The sequence below is a fragment of the Heterodontus francisci genome, chromosome 15, assembly GCF_036365525.1.
Source record: "Heterodontus francisci isolate sHetFra1 chromosome 15, sHetFra1.hap1, whole genome shotgun sequence".
NCBI classification, from domain to species: Eukaryota; Metazoa; Chordata; class Chondrichthyes; order Heterodontiformes; family Heterodontidae; genus Heterodontus; species Heterodontus francisci.
In genome coordinates this window covers 53168413-53194784 of record NC_090385.1, presented here as the reverse complement: position 1 = coordinate 53194784, position 26372 = coordinate 53168413, and the positions used below count along the sequence as shown (strand labels likewise).

General features: G+C 42.9%; 1 protein-coding gene across 2 annotated transcripts in view; it reads left to right on the top strand.

The window, feature by feature from the left end:
* The first annotated feature begins 2780 nt into the window (after positions 1–2780).
* ocrl (OCRL inositol polyphosphate-5-phosphatase) overlaps positions 2781–26372 on the top strand; it is a 181982-nt gene continuing 158390 nt past the window's right edge. The window contains exons 1-2 of one of the 2 annotated variants that reach the window (XM_068047560.1): positions 2781–2982; positions 10338–10417. In XM_068047560.1, the coding sequence (XP_067903661.1) occupies positions 2941–2982; positions 10338–10417 (122 nt within the window). In that variant the 5' untranslated portion in view covers positions 2781–2940. The remainder of the gene's footprint in view (positions 2983–10337; positions 10418–26372) is intronic. The other variant, XM_068047561.1, reaches the window with a different exon arrangement.

Sequence of the window (26372 nt, the reverse complement as noted above, 5' to 3'; positions counted from 1 at the left end):
TTAAGGGTTTAATTGAATAACAGTGAAGCTTGCAAAATGTATCACAACTTCCCTTTTGATAGTTAAAGTCTCTGAACAAAGATACAGAAAGAAGTAACAGTAACAATAAATAGAAACTTATCTGTGCAAAGTTATTTAAGCTGGAACAAGAAAAAGACAACTGAAGTAAAAAGCTATCGAACGCAAGTGGCATGTTGCCACAGGTATCCCAGAGGTAAAGCCTAGCATTCAAGTTGAAAGCAAAATCACCCGATGTTACACCAGCCAACATACTAGAAGGACAAGGTTATTTGTTTATGCCCAAATAACAGAGGGATAGCTTGAATATTTGAATCCTGGAAACTGAACAAGGAATGCTGCATTATTGGAGAGGCTGGCCTTCAGATGAGATATTAACCCAAGACCTTATCATCTTGTTTAGTTGATTCTGGTATATATTTGAAAATGAGCAGAGTGATCAGGGTGTCCTGGCCAATATTCCTCCCTCAAAGGACTAAAAATAGATTAACTGATCATTCATTTCATTGTTGTTTGTAGGATCCTGCTGCTTGCAAAAAGCCACAAACGCCTACATAATTGTCACTGTCCTTCTAAGTAATTAATTGTATGTGAAACACTTTGATATATTTCTGAAAGTGTGATAAGCAATGTTCCTGCTAAGCTGCACACATGCCTGGAAGGTACCTCGTAGGCCTTGTTCCATATTAAATACTGTGATAAAAAAATTTAAAGGTACTGCATACTGAACAAATTGGCCACGCACAACAATGAAACTTTAAAAGGAACATTGGTGATAAGTTGCAACATAAATGTAAGCCTATTTTTCCTCAGAGACTGATTTAATAAAATATCTTAATTCAGCTCAACCCTCAGAAACCATCTCATCTAGTGTTCTATGCCAGTTTTACTTGGAGAAAATTAAAATAATTTGAAAATGGGTGAATCCCAATCACTGCCCAGTCTTGTTAAAAATTACCCATCAAGCAAAAAAAACCTTTAACCCAAATCTGTGTATTAAAATAGGTAACAATTATAAACACACAAAAATTTTAATGGAGGATAAATAGAAAACAATTGAAGTAGAAGCAAAAACAATATACAAACACAGACTGGTAATGTTCATTTAACGTATGGGCTACTTTTAATGCACAGAAAGGAATTCCCCCACATTCATGGTTTTTATAAATAGGTGTCTATTTTTTCACTTGTTTTGTACCCTGTATTGTGGAGACATTAGTTATTAAGGTTAATAAGGTATCCAACATTGTTTGATTACCAAACATCAGAAACTAATCCATTATCTCACCTGTTGACTCATCCCTATTGAACCCCCAGTCTAATTTTGTATTTGGTAAAAATGGCTAATTCAAACCATTGAGCTCTTCTTGTATTGAGGATCTGGAGTGGAGAATGCTGTACAAGAAGGCCTGGCAATCATTTTTCTTGCCATTTCACAGACTTCCAGGCTGCCTGTAACTTTTGCGGCCTGGATGAGTTTGTTTTTCACATTTGTATGGAATGTGTAAGGTTACAGCCCCTGTTCTAATATTTGAAGGGGATACTCTTCAACTTCTGGCTCCGCTTCAGTCCCATATTCCTAATCTTTGGCTGCCCGGTGCAGGAGGATGGGGTGCTGGGGCAAGTCAGAGCACCTCCTCATGCGTCTGCTGCTGGGCCTGGCGAAGGTAACCATCCACAGGTCCAGATTGGATGCAGCCCGTGGGGGTGATCATATGGTCCTCTGCCACTCTTCAGCTTTATCCAGGCCCAGGTAGCCTTGGAGAGGGAGCATGTGGTCCACTACAATGCTTAAGGTCTTCCATGAATGGTGGATGCCACAGGGACTGGAGGAGATAGTGTTGTTTCATTTGTTTTTTATGATATGGATTTTATTAGGTGTGCCTATCTAAAAAGGGCAGTTTTGCTTAGATTTTAGCATCTCCTTAAGAGTGCAATTAATGTTAAAGCTGTCCTCATCACTAAAATGTTAGGAATTAGATTTAGGAGCAAAAGGCCTTGCAACCTCATTTAAATATTATCAGAAAGTTCTGGAAATACTCTGCAGGTCTAGCAGAATCTGGGGAGTGAAGCAGAGTTAACGTTTCAGGTCTGTGACCTTTCGTCAGATTTAGGGTGGCACAGTGGTACAGTGGTTAGCACCGCAGCCTCACAGCTCCAGCAACCGGGGTTCAGTTCTGGGTACTGCCTGTGTGGAGTTTGTTGGTAGGCACAGACTCGGTGAGAATAAATTAAAAAAGAACTGGTAAAAGTTAGAAATGAGCAAGTGAAAGGGGGAAGAACAAAAGGGAAGATGTGTGATAGGGCAGGAGAGATAACAGAGATGTCACAGAACAAAAGGGAATGTGAAGCATTGCAGTAAAAGAACAAAGCATTAGTCCACAGAGAATGTTAATGGCAAAATAATCATAGAAAGTTTAAGGCACAGAAAGAGGCCATTTGGCTCATTGTGTCTGTGCTGAACAGCTCTGTCCAAAAGCAATAACATGAAAAATAGGTTCAAGGCAGGCACATAATTAAAATTAGATGATTTTTACAGCCTTCCAGACTCAACATTGAGTTCAACAATTTCCAGAACACTTTCTGTTTTTATTTCAGATTTCCAGCAGCTGCAGTATTTTATTTTTATTTATACTCGTTTAAATATACTCGGTTGCTTATTTTCAGAAACAGTAACACGTTAGCAGGCCTGCAAACCCTTTATCAAGGAACACCTTTACTCTGCCGCGTTTAGCAGAGCAGTACATGCGGGAAAGCGGCGCACCGTGCGCCAGTCAGTGAGGCGGCGCCGCTCTTGTCTTGCCTTAGTGGGAGGACCGAGCTCATTGGCGTTGGCTGAGTGAAGTGATGTCGCCGAGGTGAAGGGACCGAGTTGTAGTCGAGTTTGAGTAGCGGCTACTGAGCCGCGCGTTAGAAAACCTTATGGACAAGCCGGCACCAAGAGGGAGAGGGAAGTCCGTGATAATATCCTTTAACCTGGGGAGTGGAGCAAATCAGCGACGGGCGTAGCATAGGGCCGAGATCCTGGCAACCAAGAAACACAATATAAACACGCCGGGGCCCGGCTTAAGGAGCAGCGGTAGCCCGAGCCTCTGGAAGTAGTGCTGGGGCCAGGCCAGGATCTGCCTGTTGGCAATATACGGCTTTCACCGTTACAGCGGTTTTCACCGCTACAACCGGTTCAGTCTCTCAGCCTTATAAGATGTGCAGTGACGGTTCTGTTTACTGTTCAGTTTATATTGTGTGTTGAGAAGAAAATCCAGTTTTGGAGGATTTATTCTGAACGCATTATGGTGGTTGCTGGGAATGCTATACTCTCACAGTATGTAGGAAATGCTTGTTTTAAATTGTTGCCGTATTTTAGAGTTGATGTTCTGCCCGTTTTCATTATTTTTTTCTATTTTGGTCTACAATAATGCGTGTTACATCACTAGTTGGATAAGTTTGTATAAGTGTGATAAAGACAGTTTTCAAAGTTGTTCGTAAATTCGTACGTTAAACAGAATTGTCCTGTTTAAAACTCTCCAAGTTTGTAAAAGAAAGACTTGCATTTATGTTGTCCTGACATGCGTGGGAAAAGGTGCCGCATATGGTGCCAGTCCTCCCGGGACTGAACTCAAATGGCAATCCGGTGTGTGTGTGTGAGAGAGCCTAAAATGAGTGTTGACTGGTCATTTTGCCACTGTGGGCATCACCTGCTGTCATTCTGTGAAATTGAAATCACAGAATAGCAAACGGGAGTAGGATTCCTGATATTTCTTTGGCTCCCTTTTCCCCACTCTAGGGTGTTGAGGTCAATTGTAACTATTCAATTACTGCACACCTTAGATCAACTAACTTAGTATGCAAAGACTTTCTGGTCTGTATAGCTTAATATTACATAATATGGTGCATTTGCTCACTAGCTCACAAATGAACTGGAATGCATGTTTACAACGTGCAGGCATTCTGATACAAATAACATTGGGTCATGAATTTATACATTTTTATGTAAATTCAGTCAAAATGTTCAACATCCAAGATTCCAATATAGTTAGTCAAATAATTATGACTGCTACATAAGTACCAGTGAGTGAACAGTATGAAAATATATTTAATTAACTGTATTAGACAACCTAGCTTTAAAATGAAAATCGATTATTTTAATAGATTTGCCAGAGCATTTTATGTGATCTTGGAACAAAAATGTATTTGTACTTTAAAATGGAAGCTCCTTATTTCTCAAACACTGCAGGTGTAAATTAATTGTTCTGCTTTTCACAACTGTTTTATACTGGTGGATCTGCTGTAGGTATTGCTCATGGTATAAGGCCACAGATGGAACTGGTCGGGGCAAAGGTAGAGCAAGCAGTGGCAGATGGGTTAGTAGCCAATTACAAGTGATGTTCACAGAGCAGGTAGTTTCTTTACAACACTCCCATTTGTTTCTCAGGTGCTTGAAGATGAAGTTAGTTTTGAACTGAGATAGCTACTTTGTTTTTTGATTTTGCAGTTTGGTTATTCTTAACCATATAAGTAACACAACTGCATGGTTAGCGTGCACAAATGGCAAAATCAAGAGGCTAAGTTTTTGATGGATAATACCCAGTGATTAGCAGACACCAATAAGAAAATTGGTAGAAACACTACCTATGTACTTGCACAATGTTTTTGTTTGTGCAGTGATCAGAATTGACAGGAATTTATCAGGGAACTCCTCTTTGCTGACGCTGCTTTAACATCTCACGCTGAAGAGTGTCTGCAGAGTCTCATCGACAGGTTTGCGGCTGCCTGCAACGAATTTGGCCTAACCATCAGCCTCAAGAAAACGAACATCATGGGACAGGACGTCAGAAATGCTCCATCCATCAATATCGGCGACCACGCTCTGGAAGTGATTCAAGAGTTCACCTACCTAGGCTGAACTATCACCAGTAACCTGTCTCTCGATGCAGAAATCAACAAGCGCATAGGAAAGGCTTCCACTGCTATGTCCAGACTGGCCAAGAGAGTGTGGGAAAATGGCGCACTGACACGTAACACAAAAGTCCGAGTGTATCAAGCCTGTGTCCTCAGTACCTTGCTCTATGGCAGCGAGGCCTGGATAACGTATGTCAGCCAAGAGCGACGTCTCAATTCATTCCGTCTTCGCTGCCTCCGGAGAATCCTTTGCATCAGGTGGCAGGACCGTATCCCCAACACAGAAGTCCTCGAGGAGGCCAACATCCCCAGCTTATACACACTACTGAGTCAGCGGCGCTTGAGATGGCTTGGCCATGTGAGCCGCATGGAAGATGGCAGGATCCCCAAAGACACATTGTACAGCGAGCTCGCCATTGGCATCAGACCCACCGGCCGTCCATGTCTCCGCTTTAAAGACGTCTGCAAACGCGACATGAAGTCCTGTGACATTGATCACAAGTCGTGGGAGTCAGTTGCCAGCGATCGCCAGAGCTGGCGGGCAGCCATAAAGGTGGGGCTAAAGTGTGGCGAGTCGAAGAGACTTAGCAGTTGGCAGGAAAAAAGACAGAAACGCAAGTGGAAAGCCAACTGTGTAACAGCCCCGACAAACAATTTCTTCTGCAGCATCTGTGGAAGAATCTGTCACTCTAGAATTGGCCTTTATAGCCACTCTAGGCACTGCTCCTCAAACCACTGACCACCTCCAGGCGCTTACCCATTGTCTCTCGAGACAAGGAGGCCAAAGAGAAAGAGAGAGTTCTTATGTGCCATTCCTCTGGCATTATATCCTAAATAAAATTTGGAGCAGAAAAGAGAAGCAGAGTTAACGTTTCGGGTCAGTGACCCTTCTTCGGAACTCTCTTTTCACAGATGCTGCCAGACCTGACGAGTGGTTCCAGCATTTCTTGTTTTTATTTCAGATTTCCAGCATCCGCAGTATTTTGCTTTTATCATAGAATATAAGAGCAGGGAGGTTATGATGGAGGTGTATAAAATGCTAGTTAGACCACAGCTGGAGTACTGTGAACAGTTCTGGTCGCCACACTATAGGAAGGATGTGATTGCTCTGGAGAGGGTGCGAAGGAGATTCACCAGGATATTGCCTGGGCTGGAGCATTTCAGCTGTGAAGAGAGACTGAAAAGGCTAGGGTTGTTTTCCTTAGAACAGAGAAGGATAAGGGGGGACCTGATTGAGGTATACAAAATTATGAGTGGCATGGATAGGTTACATAGGAAGAGACTTTTTACCTCAGTGGAGGGGTCAATAACCAGAGGGCATAGATTTAAGGTAAGGGAAGGGGTAGGAGGTTTAGAGGGGATTTAAGGAAAAATGTTTTCACTCAGAGGGTGGTTGGAATCTGGAATACACTGCCTCAAGGGATGGTAGAGGCAGGAACCCTCACAACATTTAAGAAGTATTTAGATGAGCACTTGAAATGCCATAGCATACAAGGCTACGGGCCAAGTGCTGGAAAATGAGACTAGAATAGTTAGGTGGCCATCACAGACATGATGGGCCGAAGGGCCTGTTTCTGTGCTGTATGTCTCTATGACTCTATTTCTGGAATATGCCTTCTTTATGCAATATGATAGCATGGTTTAGAAGCCATAACAATAAGCCCCCTAGTGTATGTATTGGATTCCGTAATCACACAGGTGGCTCACATTTTAACATTGGAGAAAGTACAATAAAGGCCATCCAAATTGATATCTTGGATCAGAAATGTAAATTGCAAAAATGGTTAAGAAAATTGGAGAAAAGAAAGCTTTTCGGATATCTACTGAGTTATGCAAAATTCTAAGGGGTACATGTATAGATCAGTTGATCACTAATAATTTTACAGTCATGAATTTGATATTTGGGAGCACAGACTCCAGTTCAGAAGAGAACTTAGAACAATTTAGATTTACGTACTTTTTACTTGTTTGAATATATTGGATGCTCTGCCCGTGGAAAGCGAATAGCATCAAATTCAAGAGGATAGATATTTAGCAGAGAAATGGGATTAAGGAGTGTGATGGTGTATGTTGATTTTGAACTTTGGTTTATCCAGATGGTCTACAATGATCTCATCTAGACCTGTTCCTAAGTTACTATATATAGTCCATATCAACCAATGAATGTTTATTTATTTCTCCCCTTTCTTTCTGTTGTTTATATTTTATCATAAGTCCTTGATACAATGCTTCAGTACAATCACTGTCAGACATCTACACAATTTTCCACTTCAGTCAAACTGTTTTTGACTAACAAATTCATCCCAATTAATACTCGGTAAATCTTGTACTTAAAAGAGCAACATTAGTATTGTGCATGTAGGGCAGATGGTTGGGGTTGAAGTATGTTCTCTATAATGTACATCCTGTTCTACCTAGAAGAAGGTATGTGTATCATAAATTGATTCTCCCTGTACCGTACTTGGCAGTGCTGACAAATACTAAATTTTGCTAATTTTGGTCTCTAATTGGCCTCCTGATGCCGATTAAGTTGTGAAGCTGCTTACTGTACAGATATAGTTCAAGTGATGGCACTCTTGCTTCCTTAAGTGGGAATGGCATGTGTTCAAACCTCTCTCCAGGACTTGAGTGCATATTCTAAGTTGGCACTTTTGTGTAATATTGAGCAAATACTGCATTGTCTGATGTATGGTCTTTCCGGTGAGACATTAAACTGAAGCTTCGTCTGCCTGCTCAGGTGAACGTAAAAGATCCAGTAGCACAATTTGAAAAATTGGGAGTTTGTCTGGTGGCCATCATTTATCCCAACTAAGAATGGAGTAATTGGTCATTTATTTAATTACCATTTGTACAACCAAGTGAGAGAGAAGCAGATTTAAAAGTACAAAAATATCCTACCAGTTGGGACTTTTATTCCTCACAGACTGTCCAGCGGTAAAGGAGGATATAGTTTACTTTAGACTCTTCAATGTTTACCATTTTGCTTGTGGGCAGTCTGGCCATACTATTGTGCATCCGCAGACACCGCTAACTTGACGTTATTTCTCAGGCAGCTGGTGGAGAAATTGTTGCATGTTAAAGCCTGTTATACTGACTGGAGGGAGGCAACAACTGATCTGAATTAGTCAAAAATGCTCAATTTAGAAACATGAAGTTTGAGAAAATAAATTGATACTAAACAAAAAAAAATACCTTTTTATTAACTATGAATTGCAATATGAGCATTTTTGACTTCTAAAATGTCATTTTAATTTTACTTTTAACAAGACAATTATAACACAATGAATATGCCAAAACAAATTTCTGTAAACTCTGGTTACGTATGCGATAGAAAATGGTTTGTACAATTTGTATATATACTTGTTACTTTTAGTAAATTCATGTTAATACGATGCTTGTGTTTAAAATGTTTTAAAGTCCTCCTTCAAAAATTATGGAAAACTTCAGAGTTCTATGATCTTAGTCATAATTTAGCTGATAGATTATACAATACTTTTGTCCTTCTGGAACAATGTTATTAACAATCTATTTGACTGCCCTTCATGGTCACAAAGACCAACTGTTCCCAATTAAATTTTAGGGAACCTGAATTTAATTGACTCTTGGGTTGCAGGTTGCCTTTTTAATTGTATTACTAATTGATGTATATAGTACGTGAAAGCCCATTAAGGACCCTAACCTGACTAGAAGAAGGGCATTTTCCTACCTATGACTGGGAGGCTTAAACTGCCTTCTGTTATGACATTGAAAGCACTTTAAGTTGAATCCCTTTCCCTCTAAAGGCTCGGAATATGGTTTTCTTAAAGAAAGGAGTGAGAACAACAGTGGGTGGGGCGGGGGAAGAGAACTCTGTTATAGTAGGAGAGGGACCAATTTGGTAGTAGGCTAGTTTTTTTCATATAAATCTGAGGTAGGTGATGCTGTGGAGAACAGGGCCACCTGCCTTGCTGCCTAAACTAGAGTGATTCGTTCTAATGTTTGTATAATGCAAAGATTAAGTTTAAGGGTGTGTACATTGTGTGTTAATAGTGCTAAAGTCCTTAGTGGCCTATTTAGTTTTGGTTTTAATATCTTTTCAGCTTCACAAATGATTCACAGTACTAAGAAAAAAAATTCTGAACTGAATTGAAAACAGAAATAAAGATGGGATGGGGTAGTATACCATGATTAACATGAATGACAGCAAATCCGGAAGAACCATTATTTCAAATTCATGTTCCAGTCGTGTTTATTAGTAGAGTAGGGGCGAGGAATGCCTCTTCTGCTTTTCCTTTGTGAAAATGCAATGCATTTTCAAAAAGCCACCTGTACTTAGCATTTTGAATATTAACAAAGGAAGCCACAGGTGCTGTCAGTGAGCTTAATAATTCAGTAATTCGCAACAGTAAAAACTTAACATTTTACATGCGAATCTTGTCTGAAACACTTTTTTCAGATTTACTTCAGCAAAAAAAACCCATAGAAATCATTACAGAGGGGAAACCGCAAATCACTTCAAAATCAAGAAGGCCACTAATGCATTTTGGAAAGTTTCTGCAAACTGCTTCCATTTAGAATGTACGTGTGTGGTTGGGGAATCCGTTAATTGTTTTTGAGACAGGCTGAAGTGATGAAATAAAAATTTTAATGAATATTAAAAGACAGAAATACATTTTAATGGTCAACAGACATAGAGTAGAATAGGACTTGATGCATTAGATGCTATCATATTCCTGTCTTTGTAACAGTGCATCCTGCTAGTGACCTGTAATTTAAAATTTATCAGCAATTCCAACTAACCTCTGACTTCAGTTTAAAGTTACTCTAATTACCTGGATTTTTTGATTTAGGACAGAAAATGTTGGTGACATTTTAAACACATGCTGTTTTATAAATTTAATTTGGTATGTTATGTTACATTCCATATTTTCAGTACTAAGTAAGATTCCAAGTTGGTCGCCAAAATGAGTTTTGAAAAGTATGTTTGGATGGCTTAATTTGTTGCCTTTTTTCAGTACCGTGTTTTGACTTCCCATTGACTATTTTCATATGCTGTCGCAATTTTCCTTGGAATTTCAAACATCACTTTGGCTTTTAATTGGTATAACCCTTATTTCTTTGCTATTTTACGAATATGAAATTCGAGTGAGTCAAATGCAAGTGGGAGATTTCATGGAGACCAATGAAGTGTGCGTGCATGTCTACAGGCCTGTAACCCAATTGCCATGTGACAGTGTAACCCTCGATTCAATTGCTGCCTTGTAATTTCCCCTTTTTTTTTCTCTACTCCATTCCAACTGTAAGACTAATTTTGTATATTTACATTTTCTTAAAGTTCTGATGTAGATATTCCTGATGGGCTGCCCTTAGTACCACTTTTATTATATGTTTAATTTTGTCCTCTGGATCTGAAGTGTATGTTTCCTTAACCAATTTGAAAAGCTGTCAGTGGTTCAGAGCTGAAAGATGGACTGAAAGTGCCCAGAGTTTTGTATCTCATTGAAAACAAAGGTGAATATGAGTAAGTATTTGCATGTTTTTGTTTAGTTTTGTGTGTTTGCTGTGATGTATTCAAGTTAATTTTGTAGCGGACCCTGCTGTTCCAAAGAAAATGCCATAATTTTGCCTCTTGGTTAGGTACAACGATTTTTGGTTGGATGGTTGCACATAGATGTGAAATTAAAGTAATCTTTTTGGTGGATTTATGTGATTCAGGGGTTAGAAGTCTGTATTTGGATTGCTTTGCTATCGAAAGTTCCTATTCCTTTGAGCATGTAAGTAATTCCGTTGGGCAAGCAACTTGATACAAGTTAACTGCATTCTAATAGACCTGTTGAGCTAGACTGGAGCCTACTTATATTAACATTGTTGGGAAGTCAGCAAGGTGCTGTGTGAATGAATGCCATCACCTGCAGGAAATGCACACAAGTTTATGAAAGGGAAATGGATGCAGTTCCTTGGCCAATCTTGGATTAAGAGCTGGTTATAGGGGAAATTTGACTTTGTTTGCAGCTGCTTGTGTGTGATGAATTTTAAACAGTAGTTTACTCTGCAATTGTGTGTTACTTTTAACATAAGGGTCATAGAGTTTTACAGCACAGAAACAGGCCCTTCGACCCAATGTGTCTGCGACGACCATCAAGCACCCATACAATCTAATCCCATTTTTCAGCACTTAGCCTTGTATGCTGTGGTGTTTCAAGTGCTCATCTAAATACTTCTTAAATGTTGTGAGTGTTCCTGCCTCTACCACCCCTCCAGACAGTGTTCCAGATTCCAACCACCCTCTGGGTGAAAAAAGTTTTCCTCAACTCTCCTCTAAACCTCCTTCCCCTTACCTTAAATCTATGCCCCCTGGTTACTGACCCCGCCGCTAAGGGAAAAAGTTCCTTCCTATCTATCCTATCAATGCCCCTCATAATTTTATATACCTCAATCAGGTCCCCCCTCAGCCTTCTCCACTCCAAGGAAAACAACCCTAGCCTATTCAGTCTCTCTTCATAACTGAAATGCTCCAGCCCAGGCAACATCCTGGTGAATCTCCTCTGCACCCTCTCCAGTGCAGTCACATCCTTCCTATAGTGTGGTGACCAGAACTGTCCCCAGTACTCCAGCTGTGGCCTAACCAGCATTCTATGGAGCTCTAACATAACCTCCCTGCTCTTATATTCTATGCCTCGGCTAATAAAGGCAAGTATCCCAAATGCCTTCCTAACCACATTATCAACCTGTGCTGCTGCCTTCAGTAATCTATGGACAAGGAGCCCACGGTCCCTCTGAACTCCCCAAGGTCCTACCATCCATTGTATATTCCCTTGCCTTGTTAGTCCTACCAAAGTGCATCACCTCGCACTTTTCAGAATTAAATTCCATTTGCCACTGCTACCCCCATCTTCCCAGCCCATCTATATCGTTCTGTCATCTAAGGCTTTCCTCCTCTGTTTATGACACCACTAATTTCCGTGTCATCTGCGAACTTACTGATCATATGTACTATATTAATGTCTAAATCATTAATGTACGCCGCAAACAGCAAGGGTCCCAGCACCGATCCCTGTGGTACCCCACTGGTCACCGTCCTCCATTCGCAAAAACAACCCTTGACCATCACCCGCTGCCTCCTGCCATTAAGCCAATTTTGGATCCAATTTGCCAAATTACCCTGGATCCCATTGGCTCTTACCTTCTTACCCAATCTTCCATGCGGGACCTTATCAAAAGCCTTACTGAAATCCATGTAGACCCTATCAACTGCTTTACCCTCATCTACACATCTAGTCACCTCCTCGAAAGATTCAGTCAGATTTGTTAGACGCGATCCCCCCCCCTGACAAAGCCATATTGACTATCCCTGATTAATCCCTGCTTCTCCAAGTGGAGATTAATCCTGTCTCTCAGAATTTTTTCCAATAATTTCCCTACCACTGACGTTAGACTCCCTGGCCTATAATTACCTGGTTTATCCCTGCCACCCTTCTTGAATAATGGTACCACATTTGCTGTCCTCCAGCCTCTGGTACCTCTCCTGTGGCCAGAGAGGGTTTGAAAATTTGTGTCAGAGCCCCTGCTATCTCCTCCCTTGCCTCACATAGCAGCCTGGGATACATCTCTTCTGGGCCTGGGGATTTATCCACCTTTAAGCCTGCTAATACAGCTAATACTTCCTCCTTTTCAATGCTAATTTGATCAAGTATATCACAGTCTCCCTCCCTGATTGCTACACCTACATTGTCCGTCTCCATAGTGAACACTGATGAAAAGTAATCATCCAAAACCTCACCTATGTTCTCCGAGTCCACATGCAGATTGCCTCTTTGATCCCTAATGGGCCCCACTTTTTCCCTGGTTATCTTCTTTCCATTAACATACTTATAAAACGCCTTGGGATTTTCCTTTATCTTGTCTGCCAGTGATTTTTCATGTCCCCTCTTCGCTCTCCTTTTTTAAGTACTCCCCTACACTTTCTATACTCCTTTAGGGCCTCTGCTGTTTTCAGCGCTTTGAATGTGCCATCAGCCTCCTTTTTTTTTTTCTTTATCCAATCCTCTATATCCCTTGACATCCAGGGTTCCCTTGATTTGTTGGTCCTACCCTTCACCTTTACGGGAACATGTTGGACCTAAACCCTCACTCATTCCTTTCTGAATGACTCCCACTGGTCTGATGTAGACTTTCCTATAAGAAGCTGCTCCCAGTCCACTTTGGCCAGATCCTGCTTTATCATATTGAAATCTACCTTCCCCCAATTCAGTACTTTTATTTCTGGTCCCTCTATATCCTTTTCCATAACTACCCTAAATCTTAGAGTTATGGTCACTATCCCCGAAATGCTCCCCCACTGCCACTTCTACCACTTGTCCGGCTTCATTCCCTGGGAATAAGTCCAGTACCGCTCCTCCTCTTGGACTCTCTACGTGCTGGCTCAAAAACCACTCCTGAATGCACTTGAAGAATTCCGCCCCCTTTAAGCTTTTTGCACTAAACATCGTACCTCCATTTTGTAAATGGGACTTGTGTTCTTACCCATTTTTTATTCACTGAAAGTAACATCAGTTTACTTGTTACTTCAGTTTACTTGTTACTTTCTGGGCTTTTCATCTGATCCATGAGTAATAATGATTCAAAACATAATAGAAAGATAGCCCATAGATTTAGTGTGGTGAGGATTTATGCCACAACATTTTAGAATAAGAATTCCCACTTGCACTTGAAGGCTCAATTTTAAAACATAGCAACTAAAAATCCAATTTTTGTGAATTTGGTTTCATGACATCTGTGCTAACCTTATTTAACCACTAAGTTTTGCTGAAATTAGTTTGTTATACATGTATCTTGACCATTATGTTACTGAGGAAAAGCTAACTTTGGTTTCTGCCTGTTACAGTAACAATAAGATGCGAGTTTCTGTTCATTGAAAACTTGTAGATTTTCTTCCCCCTATTATCTTCCCCTTTTAGATTAGATTTAGCTCCCATTATTAGCTTGGATTCTCTTGCCCTATGGAAGGGTGGGATGGTCTGGGATGCATATTTCTATTTTGATTGCCATTAACTTTGAAGATCCAATGTCAGCATCAAATGATTTTAGGTCAGGTAAGGCACAGATAATAAAGTTGCTTTGTTCAAGGCACAGAAGGATACCCCGTTAATTTACCAGTGTGGCATTTTCCCTTTCTCAAACCAACATGCTCGTGACCTTTGTGAGTGAGATTGCCAATTTGTGATAGGTTTATATTGTTGCTATCCCAGTTGGCTGGCTGGTTACGGTGAAAGATTCTAATTTGTCCTTTTCGCACCATATTAGGTGTGGTATTTTACTACAGTTCAAGGCTCTATCAATTGGCATGATGGAGCGATAAAGTTTTGCTAATGAGGCAAGTGTTTTGAACGCTACTAGAGCACTCAAGACCTGTGCTTGCACTGTATACTAATTAGCATGTTGTCATGAAGGCCCCCTCCCTGCCAAGAATGAGACATATTAATTTTGTCTTATGAACATTAATTTTAAATTGTTGCTGGAATGAAGAAATGACTTGTTTAAAAAGAGATCACCAGATACTTAGATGGAGGACATTCTCATACTAAGAGACAATGCTTGTGGCGACATGGCAGATACTCCCTGGTCCAATTAACCCAAATGGATTTTGATCAGACATTGAAGGTGTAAGGAAGCTCGTACTCCAGGGTCTGCTAAGATGATAGAATCCACAAACGCATGAGTTTGTTAAAGCAGCTAGTTGTGTGACTGGCTGGCCCAGGTTTTCTTTGTTTGAACTGCACACAGCACAGTTTGGTCAGACTGCAGATTGTAATTGAACCTGGAACAAGACAGTCTTTGTCCTGGCTGGCGCTCTGGCTTTCTCACAAGCCTCCGCACCCACTGAAGACACGCAAACCTTGAGAGAAAAAACCCCTGCATCGAAACAAGTTAAAGCGTGCACTGGGCCCCAATGAACAGCAAGACCTATTGGCAACCAAAGACTCTACATTGAACTCAAAGGACTGTAAATAATTACCAGATATTGCCTCAAACTTTTCCCCCTTTATTCTACTTTTTCTGTCTCTAATTGCATGTGTGCTTATCGCATATGCATCCTAGTGTCGTCACGTTGCGTATTCGTAGCCGTTAGCTGAATTAGAGTTTTTAAGATGAATAAGCTTCCACCTTTCTTGTTTAAATCTAAGAAAACCTGTCTTGATTGATTTATTTGCCTTACAATTGGAAAGCGATGACCAAGGATTCACTGAGAGGGAACTAAAATACGGTATTTAAAAAAAAAAAATTAAACCCTGTTGGGCAAAGGCTGAGAGGGAACCTCTGGACCTCTGTCTCACCTGGTTGTAACAGAAATTTGGGGTCTAGCATCCTGGATTTGACCCACAAAAAAACGAGAAATTGGAAGTGGGAAGCTAAATTGATCCCAAAGACAAAGAGAAGATTTCAATAGAGATTTTCTTGTGGTTGTGTGTGCTAGAATACTAACATGTCTGCGACTGATGCTAGTAGCTCCCCAAACCAGGATGAAGTAACTTGGGACAAGTTAAAAGCACTGTTTATGGAGGAATTGAGGAAAATGGCTGAGCAGTGTGGGATCACAGTCTGTGCTAAGGCTAGAAAGTCTGAACTCTTGAGACTAGTGGCCAACCATTTTTCCTTTGAATCTGCAGAAGCAGTGTTAGAAGTAGGCTTTGACAGGGCATTGCGAGCAAAGATGCAATTGGAACAGAGAAAACTTGAATTAGAAGAGAGAGAGAGAGGAGAAAGAAAGAGAGGGGGGGAGAGAGAGAGAGGAAGAGAAAGAACCTTCCAGAAAGAATGCCGAGAGAGAGAGCTGAGGCGACTTGAGTTAACTAGGGGGCAACAGAGTAACCCCAGTGAAAGCATGACCAATATGGAGGAGAAGTGTAATTCAGGGCTGGGTACAGAATTGTTAAAACTCTCCCAACTGATCCCAAAATTCTCCGAGGGAGACGTGGAAGCGTTTGTGTCTTTTGAAAAACTGGCAAGGCAGTTAAAGTGGCCAGCTGAGGCTTAGACTCTCCTGTTACAAAGCAAGCTAACCAGAAAAGCCCATGAGGTTTATTACACGTTGCCAGATGAGAGGTTGTCAAAATATGAACTGACAAAAATGCTATACTCGGGGCATATGAGTTGGTACCGGAAGTCTATCGCCAAAAGTTTAGAATACTCAAGAAGCAAGCTGATCAAACTTAACTGGAGTTTGAGAGAAATAAGCAGCTGGCTTTTGACCTTTGGCTGAGGGCTCTTAAAGTACAGCTCAGCTATGAAAATCTCAGAAGTAATTTTGCTCGAGGAATTTAAAAACACTCTCCCATTCTGCATAAAGACTCATGTAGAGGAACAGAAGGTTCATAGAGCCCGGCAAGCCGCAGTGCTGGCCAATGAGTTTTCTCTCATTTATAATTCAGTTTCCCAGGGGGAAACCTTTCCTCATCACCCCCACAAATCCGAAAAGGACAAAGGCGGGGGGAGGGTGATAGAAGCCTAGGCAGTCCTGGGAGGGAAAGAAAAGCAGGAGACACGGGGCACTGTCCTCCAGCCATAAAGGAAGGTGCTGTAAGTAGGAGTGAGACCCTTAGGCCTGTGTGCTTCCATTGTAATAAAGTAGGGCATTTAAGAGCTGACTGCTGGAAACTAAAGGGAAAACCTGTAGGGTTAATCAGGGCACACCTCAGTGATGGAGAAGGGACCCTGATGGAAAGCACAGCAGAACAAAGTGTGGCTTTAACTGCAGTAAGAGTGAGACCCAGGAAGCTTAAGGCTGCAAGTGCAGGAATATTTAATAGGATTCCTGAGGGTTAGCAGGGTTTTGTGTCTGAAGGGAGAGTAACCCCATACCCCTCGAATGAGGCAGGCAAGCCCATAGTAATTCTCAGGGACATTGGCCACTAGATCCATTTTACTGGGGAAAGGCCTGACCTTTTCCCCCCTCCCCACCCTCCCAGAGAGTGCAGCGAACACCAAAATGGTGGCGAATGGTATTGGAGTGCAGTGTATGCCTGTACCTTTACACTGGGTGTACTTGGAATGCGACCTACTTTCGGCACCGGTGACCATAGGGATTGTCCCTAGTTTGCCTGTGGATGGGGTTGGCCTCCTAGATAATGATCTGGCAGGGACGAAGGTGACAGCTTCCCCAGTAGAGAAAGAGAGACTGCAGCAGGTCAGAGAAACAGGGCAGTGGCAGGAGACGTCCCCTGCAGTTTCTCTGAATGTGTAGTGAATCAGGCCATGATCAAACCAGCTCACCCAGAGGAGACTGAATTGGCACTGCAGGCAGATGACCATCAGGTCTGCCTGTCTGAGACTTTTTTTGGAAAGTTAGAAGCCCCAAGGAATGAGTTAAATGGATCTTCCCTAGCTGAGGCTTAGTGAGCTGATCCAGTATTGAGAGTTAGCACAGGCTGCCCAGTCTGAAATTGAAGCAGAGGGAGTGCCTGATTACTACTATTTAAAGGATGAGGTACTGATGAGGAAATGGAGTTCTCCTTCCAGATCTGAAAGCAAGGAGTGGACAGTGGTTCACCAGGTCGTTGTGCCGCAGAAGTACCGGAGAGAAATATTAAGAATGGCCCATGAGATTACAGTGGCTGTATGTGTCGGTATACGAAAAACCAAAGCCCGCATAAGGCAGCAGTTTGACTGGTCAAAACTCCACAAAAATGTGGTGGAGTACTGTAGGAGTTGCCACATGTGCCAGGTTGAGGGGAAATACTAACCGGCAGTGAGATCTGCATCCTGAATTCCTGTATAGGCTTTTGGAGGATCCTCCAGCAAAGGGCTGGTGAACTGTAAGGGACCCATGCCGAGAACAAGAGAGGACAGGCAGGCACAAGGCTGGCAAAAGTTTAGAAAAGAAAGCGAAAAAAAAATTAAGAGGGCAGGTTAAAGGAAGTCCGGGAGAAATCTCGGATGAAACCCCTACTGTTTGGTCAGCCAACCGTGAAATATTTTAAAAGTTAGACCCCACATCCTCCTATGTAAATACAGACACTAGAAGCACCCCACCAGAGTGGCTAGCTGCATTTACAAGAACCTGCAGAGACAAAAGGAAGTCCTCAGGAGGGCAGAGAAACCGTGAGGGTGATGTCTCACCTAGTCTTAGTGCCGCAGGTGAGTGCAGTAGAATATGGGCAAATACCTGCAGGCAGGAGTGTCCCAGAGGACAAGGGGAAGATGAGCAAAGGATTTCCCCCCCCCACCCCGCAGTCAGGAAATCAGCGAACCAGCCATCCCCTCAGGTGAAAAGCCCTTGCATGACTCATCAAAGCACTGAAGGAGAGTTCAGAGTGGAACTGCCCACTGCCACCGTCCCTGAGCCGCCCACTCCAACCTAGGGCTAATTAAATTTAACCCTCCCCCTGCAGACCTCAACAAGAACAAAGACACCTTCAGCAGTCATGGAAGTGTGAAAACTGAAAAAACTTCCCCAAAAACCATATGTTTATTGGAATGCCAAAAAGGGCAGTTTAAAGCAGCACTGCTACCAAGAAAAGACAGGCTGAAACAACTGTTAGGATTTCTGAATGAATGAGAGAGATGCATGTGTGTTTTCCGGTACTTATCTTCTCTCTAGTCCCTTTTAATTAACTGTTCTTTTTTTAAAAAAAAAATCGCATTTCATTCCGTGGAGGTGTCATGAAGACTGCTAAGAATGAGTCATATTAATTTTGTCATATGAACATTAATTTTAAACTCTCGCTGGAGTGAAGAAACTACTTGTTTAAAAAAGAGATCACCAGGCACGTGGCTGGAGGACATTGGCATACTGAGAGACGGTGCTTCGGGAGACAAAGCAGCTATTCCCTGGTCCAATTAACCCAACTAGATTTTGATCACCAGACATTGAAGGTGTAAGGAAGCTTGCATTCCAGGGTCTGCTAAGATGATATAATCCACAAATGCAGGAATTTGTTAAAGCAGCTGGTAGTGTGACTAACCAGCTGGCCCAGGTTTTCTTTGTTTGAACTGCACACAGCACAGTTTGGTCAGACTGCATATTGTAATTGAACCTGGAACAAGACAGCCTTTCTCCTGGTTGGCGCTCTGGCTTTCTCACAAGCCTCCAAACCCACTGAAGACATGCAAACCTCGAGAGAGAAAAGACCCCTATGTTGAAACAAGTTAAAGCATGCACTGGGCCCCAATGAACAGCAAGACTTATTGGCAACCAAAGACTCCACATTGAATGCAAAGGACTGTAAATAATTACCAGATATTGCCTCAAACCTTTCCCTTCTATTCCTTCTACTTTTTCTGTCTCTCTGCATTTGTGTTTATCGTGTATGCATGCTAGTGTCATCCTGTTGCATATTCAAAGCCATTACACAAATTAGAGCTTAAGATGAATAAACTTTCACCTTTCTTGTTTAAATCTAAGAAAACCTGTCTTGATTGATTTTCTTTGCCTTACAATTGGAAAGCGGTGAACAAGGATTCACTGAGGGGGAGTTAAACACAATGTTTTTTTTTTAATTAAACCTTGTTAGGGTTAACTAGGCAAAGGCTGAGAGGGAACCCCTAGACCTCTGTATCACCTGTTCGTAACATTGTCATGAAAAATGCACTTTTTAAAATTCATCTGACTTCTCTATGGACAACACACTGCGCACAAGAGAATTGACAGCCTGTTCCCAGGCTGCTGCTTGTACTATCTGAGCTGGCTATAAGAAAGTTCTTTGAGTTATCTGAGAATAACTTTCTCCCTCTGATTTTCTCTCCGAACAGTAGGATGGCTAAACTGAACAACTTTGTACATCGGTGTTCCACTAGGTTGCATTAGAAAATGCTTCCAATTCCCACTCGACCCTTGTGTGTTGACTGTGGCTTGCCTTGTGCAGAGTGTCATTGGCAATTCCATTTAATTTCATCAAAATGGCTCTGTTGCCATTTGTTTTTATTTCCCCCAACATTTGCTCTTGTGTTCTTAGACACTAATTTCCATAATCACCCCAATTTCCACAAGTAGACTGAGTCCTGAAACTTCTGTCTTGTTTACTGCTGTGTATGGGTAGAATGCTTTAAGCTTAGAAAGCAACATCTATTTGCAGTATAAAAGCAGAATATTGTGGATGCTGGAAATCTGAGATAAAAACAGAAAATGCTGGAAATACTCAGCAGGTCTGGCAGCATCTATGGAGAGAGAAACCGCTTACCGTTTCAGGTCGTTCACCTTTCATCAAGATGACCTCCTGTCTGTTTCTACTATTTCCTGTTTTTATATCTAATTGTAGTATATTGCTCACTGGAAAATACATAGGGTGCCCACTGTAGTCCCCATCAATTCCAAAGACAGAAAATACTACTTTAACACAACAATGTTGGGTTTAAGCTTTAGCTCAATAATAGCACTTTCACCTTAGTCACGAGTTCAAGCCATTCTCCAGAAATCTGAGCTGATGTTCGAAGCAGACACTTACTTCAGTACAGTACTGAGGGAGTGCTGCACTGTTGAAGAAGCTGTCTTTCATATGAGGTGTTAAACTGAGGTTCTGTCTAGCCTATTGGGTGGATGTAAAATATCCTGTTGTACTATTTGATGAAAAACAGGGTCATTTCCCTGTATCCTGACTGGCATTTATCCTTCAACCTTCATAAAAACAGATTTTCTGTTCTTTCTTGCTGTTTCTGGAACCTTGTTGAGTGCAGATTGGTTGCCTTGTTTCTGTATGTGACAGTGTTTCAAAAGTATTTCATTGGTTGTGAAAGTCTTTGGGACATCCTGAGTGAAAGATGGAATATGAATGCAAATTAATTTGTTCATTCAATATATACAGGCTAAAGGTGTTGGTCACATTTGTGTAAAGGTTGAATGATACACAGAAGCCAACAGAAACATTACAGATATTCAAGCAGCACAGTACTTAGAAACAAAACTAGAAATAATCTACAAAGTTTTTTTTTATAGAGAAGTGGTTCTTAAACTATATTAAGTAATAAAACTGATGGATGTAACATTCATTTTGAAGGTTATTAAGAGACATGCTTGAGATGTTAAATATAGTTGACCTGATATCCAGTTCACCCACAGACTTGATGTTTTTTTGCCAAACTGAACACTAATGGTGCAATATTTGATTCATGCCATAATACTACTTTCATGCTAGCTGTTTCTTTTGAACTAAATGGGTTGTAGTATGCCTAAGGAAGTCTTGCTGCAATGACATGGGGTTTTGGTGGGTCCAAACCTGGAATACTGTGTACCGTTTTGGTCTTCTTACCTAAACAAGGATATACTTGCCTTAGAGTGAAGTGATTTATGACTTTAACCCCTTATAGGGACTAAACCAAATCAGGAGTACATCCCTATGAATCTCCATTAATCAACTTCAAACCAGACAAATTCTCATAGACACTTATTTGGGTCCAAAGAATTGTACTAGCTTTCCCTCAAAGAAAGAAAACCAACAGAGAATATTATCATCTTTCGGATAGCCTATTTTTAATAATTATGGTTAAGTCATAAATATCCCAGAAATTATAAGAGTCTGGGAACTCTCTTCAAAATGTATCTCTCCACTTAGAGATACAGAGAGGGGTGGGGGTCTTTGTAGTTGTATACAGAATAATGCATGAGATGATTTATCAGCTTTTATATATTAAAGAATTTATCATGCAATACACTTCTAAGTGGATAAGTATATCTTTGGCCTCCTTGTCTCGAGAGACGATGGGTAAGCGCCTGGAGGTGGTCAGTGGTTTGTGCAGCAGCGCCTGGAGTGGCTATAAAGGCCAATTCTAGAGTGACAGACTCTTCCACAGGTGCTGCAGATAAAATTGGTTGTTGGGGCTGTTACACAATTACATCTCTCCTTGCGCTTCTGTCTTTTTTCCTGCCAACTGGTAAGTCTCTTCGACTCGCCACGCTTTAGTCCTGCCTTTATGGTTGCCCGCCAGCTCTGGCGATCGCTGGCAACTGACTCCCACGACTTGTGATCAATGTCACAGGACTTCATGTCGCGTTTGCAGACGTCTTTTAAAGCGGAGCCATGGACGGCTGGTGGGTCTGGTACCAGTGACGAGCTCGCAGTACAATGTGTCCTTGGGGATCCTGCCATCTTCCATGTGGCTCACATGGCCAAGCCATCTCCGGCGCCACTGGCTTAGTAGGGTGTATATGCTGGGGATGTTGGCCGCCTCGAGGACTTCTGTGTTGGAGATACGGTCCTGCCACCTAATGCCAAGGATTCTCTGGAGGCAGCGAAGATGGAATGAATTGAGACATCGCTCTTGGCTGACGTACGTTGTCCAGGCCTCGCTGCCGTAGAGCAAGGTACTGAGGACACAGGCTTGATACACTTGGACTTTTGTGTTCCGTGTCAGTGCGCCATTTTCCCACACTCTCTTGGCCAGTCTGGACATAGCAGTGGAAGCCTTTCCCATGTGCTTGATTAATTCTGCATCGAGAGACAGGTTGCTGGTAATAGTTGAGCCTAGGTAGGTGAACTCTTGAACCACTTCCAGAGTGTGGTCGCCGATATTGATAGATGGGGCATTTCTGACGTCCTGTCCCATGATGTTCGTTTTCTTGAGGCTGATGGTTAGGCCAAATTCATTGCAGGCAGCCGCAAACCTGTCGATGAGTCTCTGCAGACACTCTTCAGCGTGAGATGTTAATGCAGCATCGTCAGCAAAGAGGAGTTCCCTGATGAGGACTTTCCGTACTTTGGTCTTTGCTTTTAGACGGGCAAGGTTGAACAACCTGCCTCCTGATCTTGTGTGGAGGAAAATTCCTTCTTCTGAGGACTTAAATGCATGTGAGAGCAGCAATGAGAAGAAGATCCCAAACAGTGTAGGTGCAAGAACACAGCCCTGTTTCACGCCACTCAGGATTGGCAAGGGGTCTGATGAGGCGCCGCTATGCTGAATTGTGCCTTTCATATTGTCATGGAATGAGATGATGATACTTAGTAGCTTTGGTGGGCATCCAATCTTTTCTAGCAGTCTGAAGAGACCACTTCTGCTGACCAGGTCAAAGGCTTTGGTGAGATCAATGAAAGCAACATAGAGGGGCATCTGTTCATGGCATTTCTCCTGTAGCTGGCGAAGGGAGAACAGCATGTCAATGGTGGATCTCTCTGCTCGAAAGCCACACTGTGCCTCAGGATAGACCCACTCAGCCAGCTTCTGGAGCCTGTTTAAAGCGACACAAGCGAAGACTTTCCCCACTATGCTGAGCAGGGAGATTCCACGGTAGTTGTTGCAGTCAGTGCGGTCACCCTTGTTCTTATAGAGGGTGATGATATTGGCATCGCGCATGTCCTGTGGTACTGCTCCCTCATCCCAGCACAGGCGAAGCAGTTCGTGCAGAGCTGAAAGTATAGCAGGCTTGGCACTCTTGATGATTTCAGGGTTAATGTCGTCCTTTCCAGGGGCTTTTCGTTGGCTCGAGAATCAATGGCATCACTGAATTCTGATTTTGTTGGCTGTACGTCCAGCTCATCCATGACTGGCAGAGACAGGGTTGCATTGAGGGCGGTCTCAGTGACAACATTTTCCCTGGAGTACAGTTCTAGGTAGTGCTCCACCCAGCGGTCCATTTGCTTGCGTTGGTCAGTGATTGTGTCCCTTGATTTAGATTTGAGGGGGGCAATCTTCTTGACGGTTGGCCCAAAAGCTCTCTTAATGCCATCATACATCCCTCTGATATTTCCTGTGTCTGAGGCCAGCTGAATATGATTGCATAGGTGTTGCCAGTAATCATTTGCGCAGTGCCTGGCTGTTCTTTGTGCAGTGCTTCTGGCTGCTTTAAGTGCTACGGATGTTAACTCGCTGGGGGCTTTCTTGTAGTTCAGCAGTGCAATGCGCTTAGCGGCTATGACAGGTTCCAGCTTTTCAATGTGAGATTGAAACTAGTCTGCATTCCGCTTCACACAATTTCCATAGGTGGTCATTGCTGAGTCATAGATGGTGTCTCTAATGTGGGCCCACTTGGTCTCTGCATCCCCTGTGGGAGTGTTTTGGAGGGCTTTGTCCAGTGAATTTAGAAACTTGCATGACAGCTGTGGATGAGAGATTCTGCTAGTGTTGATGCGCGGACGGCCCTTCTACTTGGAGTGATGCAGCTTCTTTGGTTTGAGGCTAAACTTGCTGCACACCAGGGAGTGGTCGGTGTCACAGTCCACACTGTGGAAGCTGCGTGTGATTTGAACGTTGTTTACAGAGGCTCGCCTTGTGACAATGAGGTCCAGCTGGTGCCAGCGACGTGATCTTGGGTGCCTCCAAGAAACCTGGTGACAGGGTTTAGTGTGAAAGAATGAGTTGGTGATGCAAAGGTTATGATAGGTACACAACTCAAGCAGTCTCTGTCCATTCTCATTCATCCTTCCAATGCCATAGCGCCCAAGGCAGGAGGGCCATGAGTCATGGTCGGCCCCAACCCTGGCATTAAAGTCCCCTAGCAGGAATAGATGTTCGGTGTTGGGGATGCTACTAATGATATTATGGAGTTCCTCATAGAACTGGTCTTTAGCTTCAGGTGGGGAGCAGAGTGTTGGAGCATAGATGCTGAGTAGGTGTACTAGACCAGAGGTGTTGAACAGTTGGATGGACAGTATGCATTCCGAGCCATTTCAGGGTGGCTCTATCATGCTGAGCACAGTGTTTCTGATGGCGAAGCTCACTCCTTGCTGTCTTGGTTCTTCAGGATCCCTACCCTGCCAGAAGAAGGTGTAGTCTTGCTCTCTTAGAGATCCGCTTGCAGGGAGGCATGTCTCCTGAAGTGCTGAAATGTCCACATTGAGTCTACTGAGCTCGTTGTTGATGATGGCAGTCTTCCGAGAATTGTTGATTTGTGTAAAATCTTCCGACAGGCCAGGACACTTGGTTCTGGCGTTCCAGCTTGCAAAATAAAGGGCTGGTACCTTCTTTCCTTTTTTGGTCGTGCTGTTTGGTGCGGTGTTACAGTCCACTTGTCGGGCAATGACACTGAGCTCCAAGCACCCATTGAAGCAGGTGGACTGTGGCGGGACAGAACCTTACTGACCCGGGGCTGCCCGGTTTGAGGCGGGCGGCAGCTGTCCAGTGAGATGCGATGACCTCTCCTACTGACGAAGGCAACCCGTGGCGCCCAATCTCTACGCCAATTGAGCTGGACTTATAACCCGTAATTGCTGCCTTCCGTGTTGATTTGGTCGCTGTGAGGTGACTATGGAGTGACCTCTCCATGGCGCATGCCTGGGCAGATGTATGAAGGTTGTGAGTTGCCCAAGCATCAAAACCCCCCTCTCGGCCTTCCTGGTGGGGTCCAAAGGAGTGCAGAGCACGACATTTGGCACCAGTCTGGCTGCAGGAACTGCCGGAAACATGCCAAAGGTGACATGGGGTTCCGCTCCGGATTTTCTGTTAGGGTTTACTCCCTTAGCCTTGGTCTCTCCCGAGACGCCCACAAGGCAGTGGGGTTGATGGGTCCCCTACACAGGGGTAGGTGGATGCCGGTGGGAGGAGGTGGGGGGGTGGGGTGGTGCGAGGAGGAGGAGTGCGGTGGGAAGGAGGTGAGGGGTGAGCTGGGGGGGAGCTGTAGGGGAGAGGGGTGCAGGGGAAGGGGGTGCGGGGAAAAGATGATGCAAGGAGGGAGCTGGGAAGGGGGTGCGAGGGGGGTAGGTGGAAAGGGGTGCGAGGGGGTGAACTGGGAGCGGGGGGTGGGGTGTGGGGGAAGGGGGTTCAGGTAATAAAACATTGCATCAGCTCCTACCATTGTCCCTTTTACAATGGTGTTCGTCGTAGAAATGCTATATTCAGCAGCTTCCATTCCCCTCTCCAGCTGCCCATGCTTTTAAATAACAAGTGATGCAGGCAGAACAGTTAATATTCTCTACAGTGCAATATATAGATATGAGATTTGAGACGGACCTTCCTTAAAAAAAAAATGAAAACGTCGGGAGTAACGAGGAGGTCAGAAACTCGGACTCAGTTCAAGATTCCAATATAATTGAAATTGATTGCCGAGTCGCCGAGTGAGCGGGAGCCGCTGCCGGGACCATGTGGCCACTCTTCCTCCTGATCGTCGCCGTGGATCACAATGTCAAATATTACTAAAAGATGTAACACACCTTATTTCTAAAATAGAATCCAAAAGTTTAACCTTGGTAATGTTACCAAAATATCTTGGAATATCCAGAATATCTATCAAAGTTTAAAGTAAACTTTTTGCCTTAAATTCCCCTTAGTTGAGAAGCATTGTTTGAGGATTCAACACTTCTAATTTTTTTGCTTCAAAACCTCTCCTGTTTGTTCTGTTTCTGAAGTGTCATCTGACTTAGCATATAGATGTGACCTTCCTGTGTGTTTATCGTGCTTTTAAAATCCATATCTTTAATTACCGTCTGCACTTAATGTTTTACTGGAATTTGAAGTTGAGTATTTATCTGGTCGAAATGTTTATAATTGTGTTTACTTAACCTCTCTTGTTCCTGTGAGTCCATTCCATTTATTGTTTCATTATTTATAATTGCCCT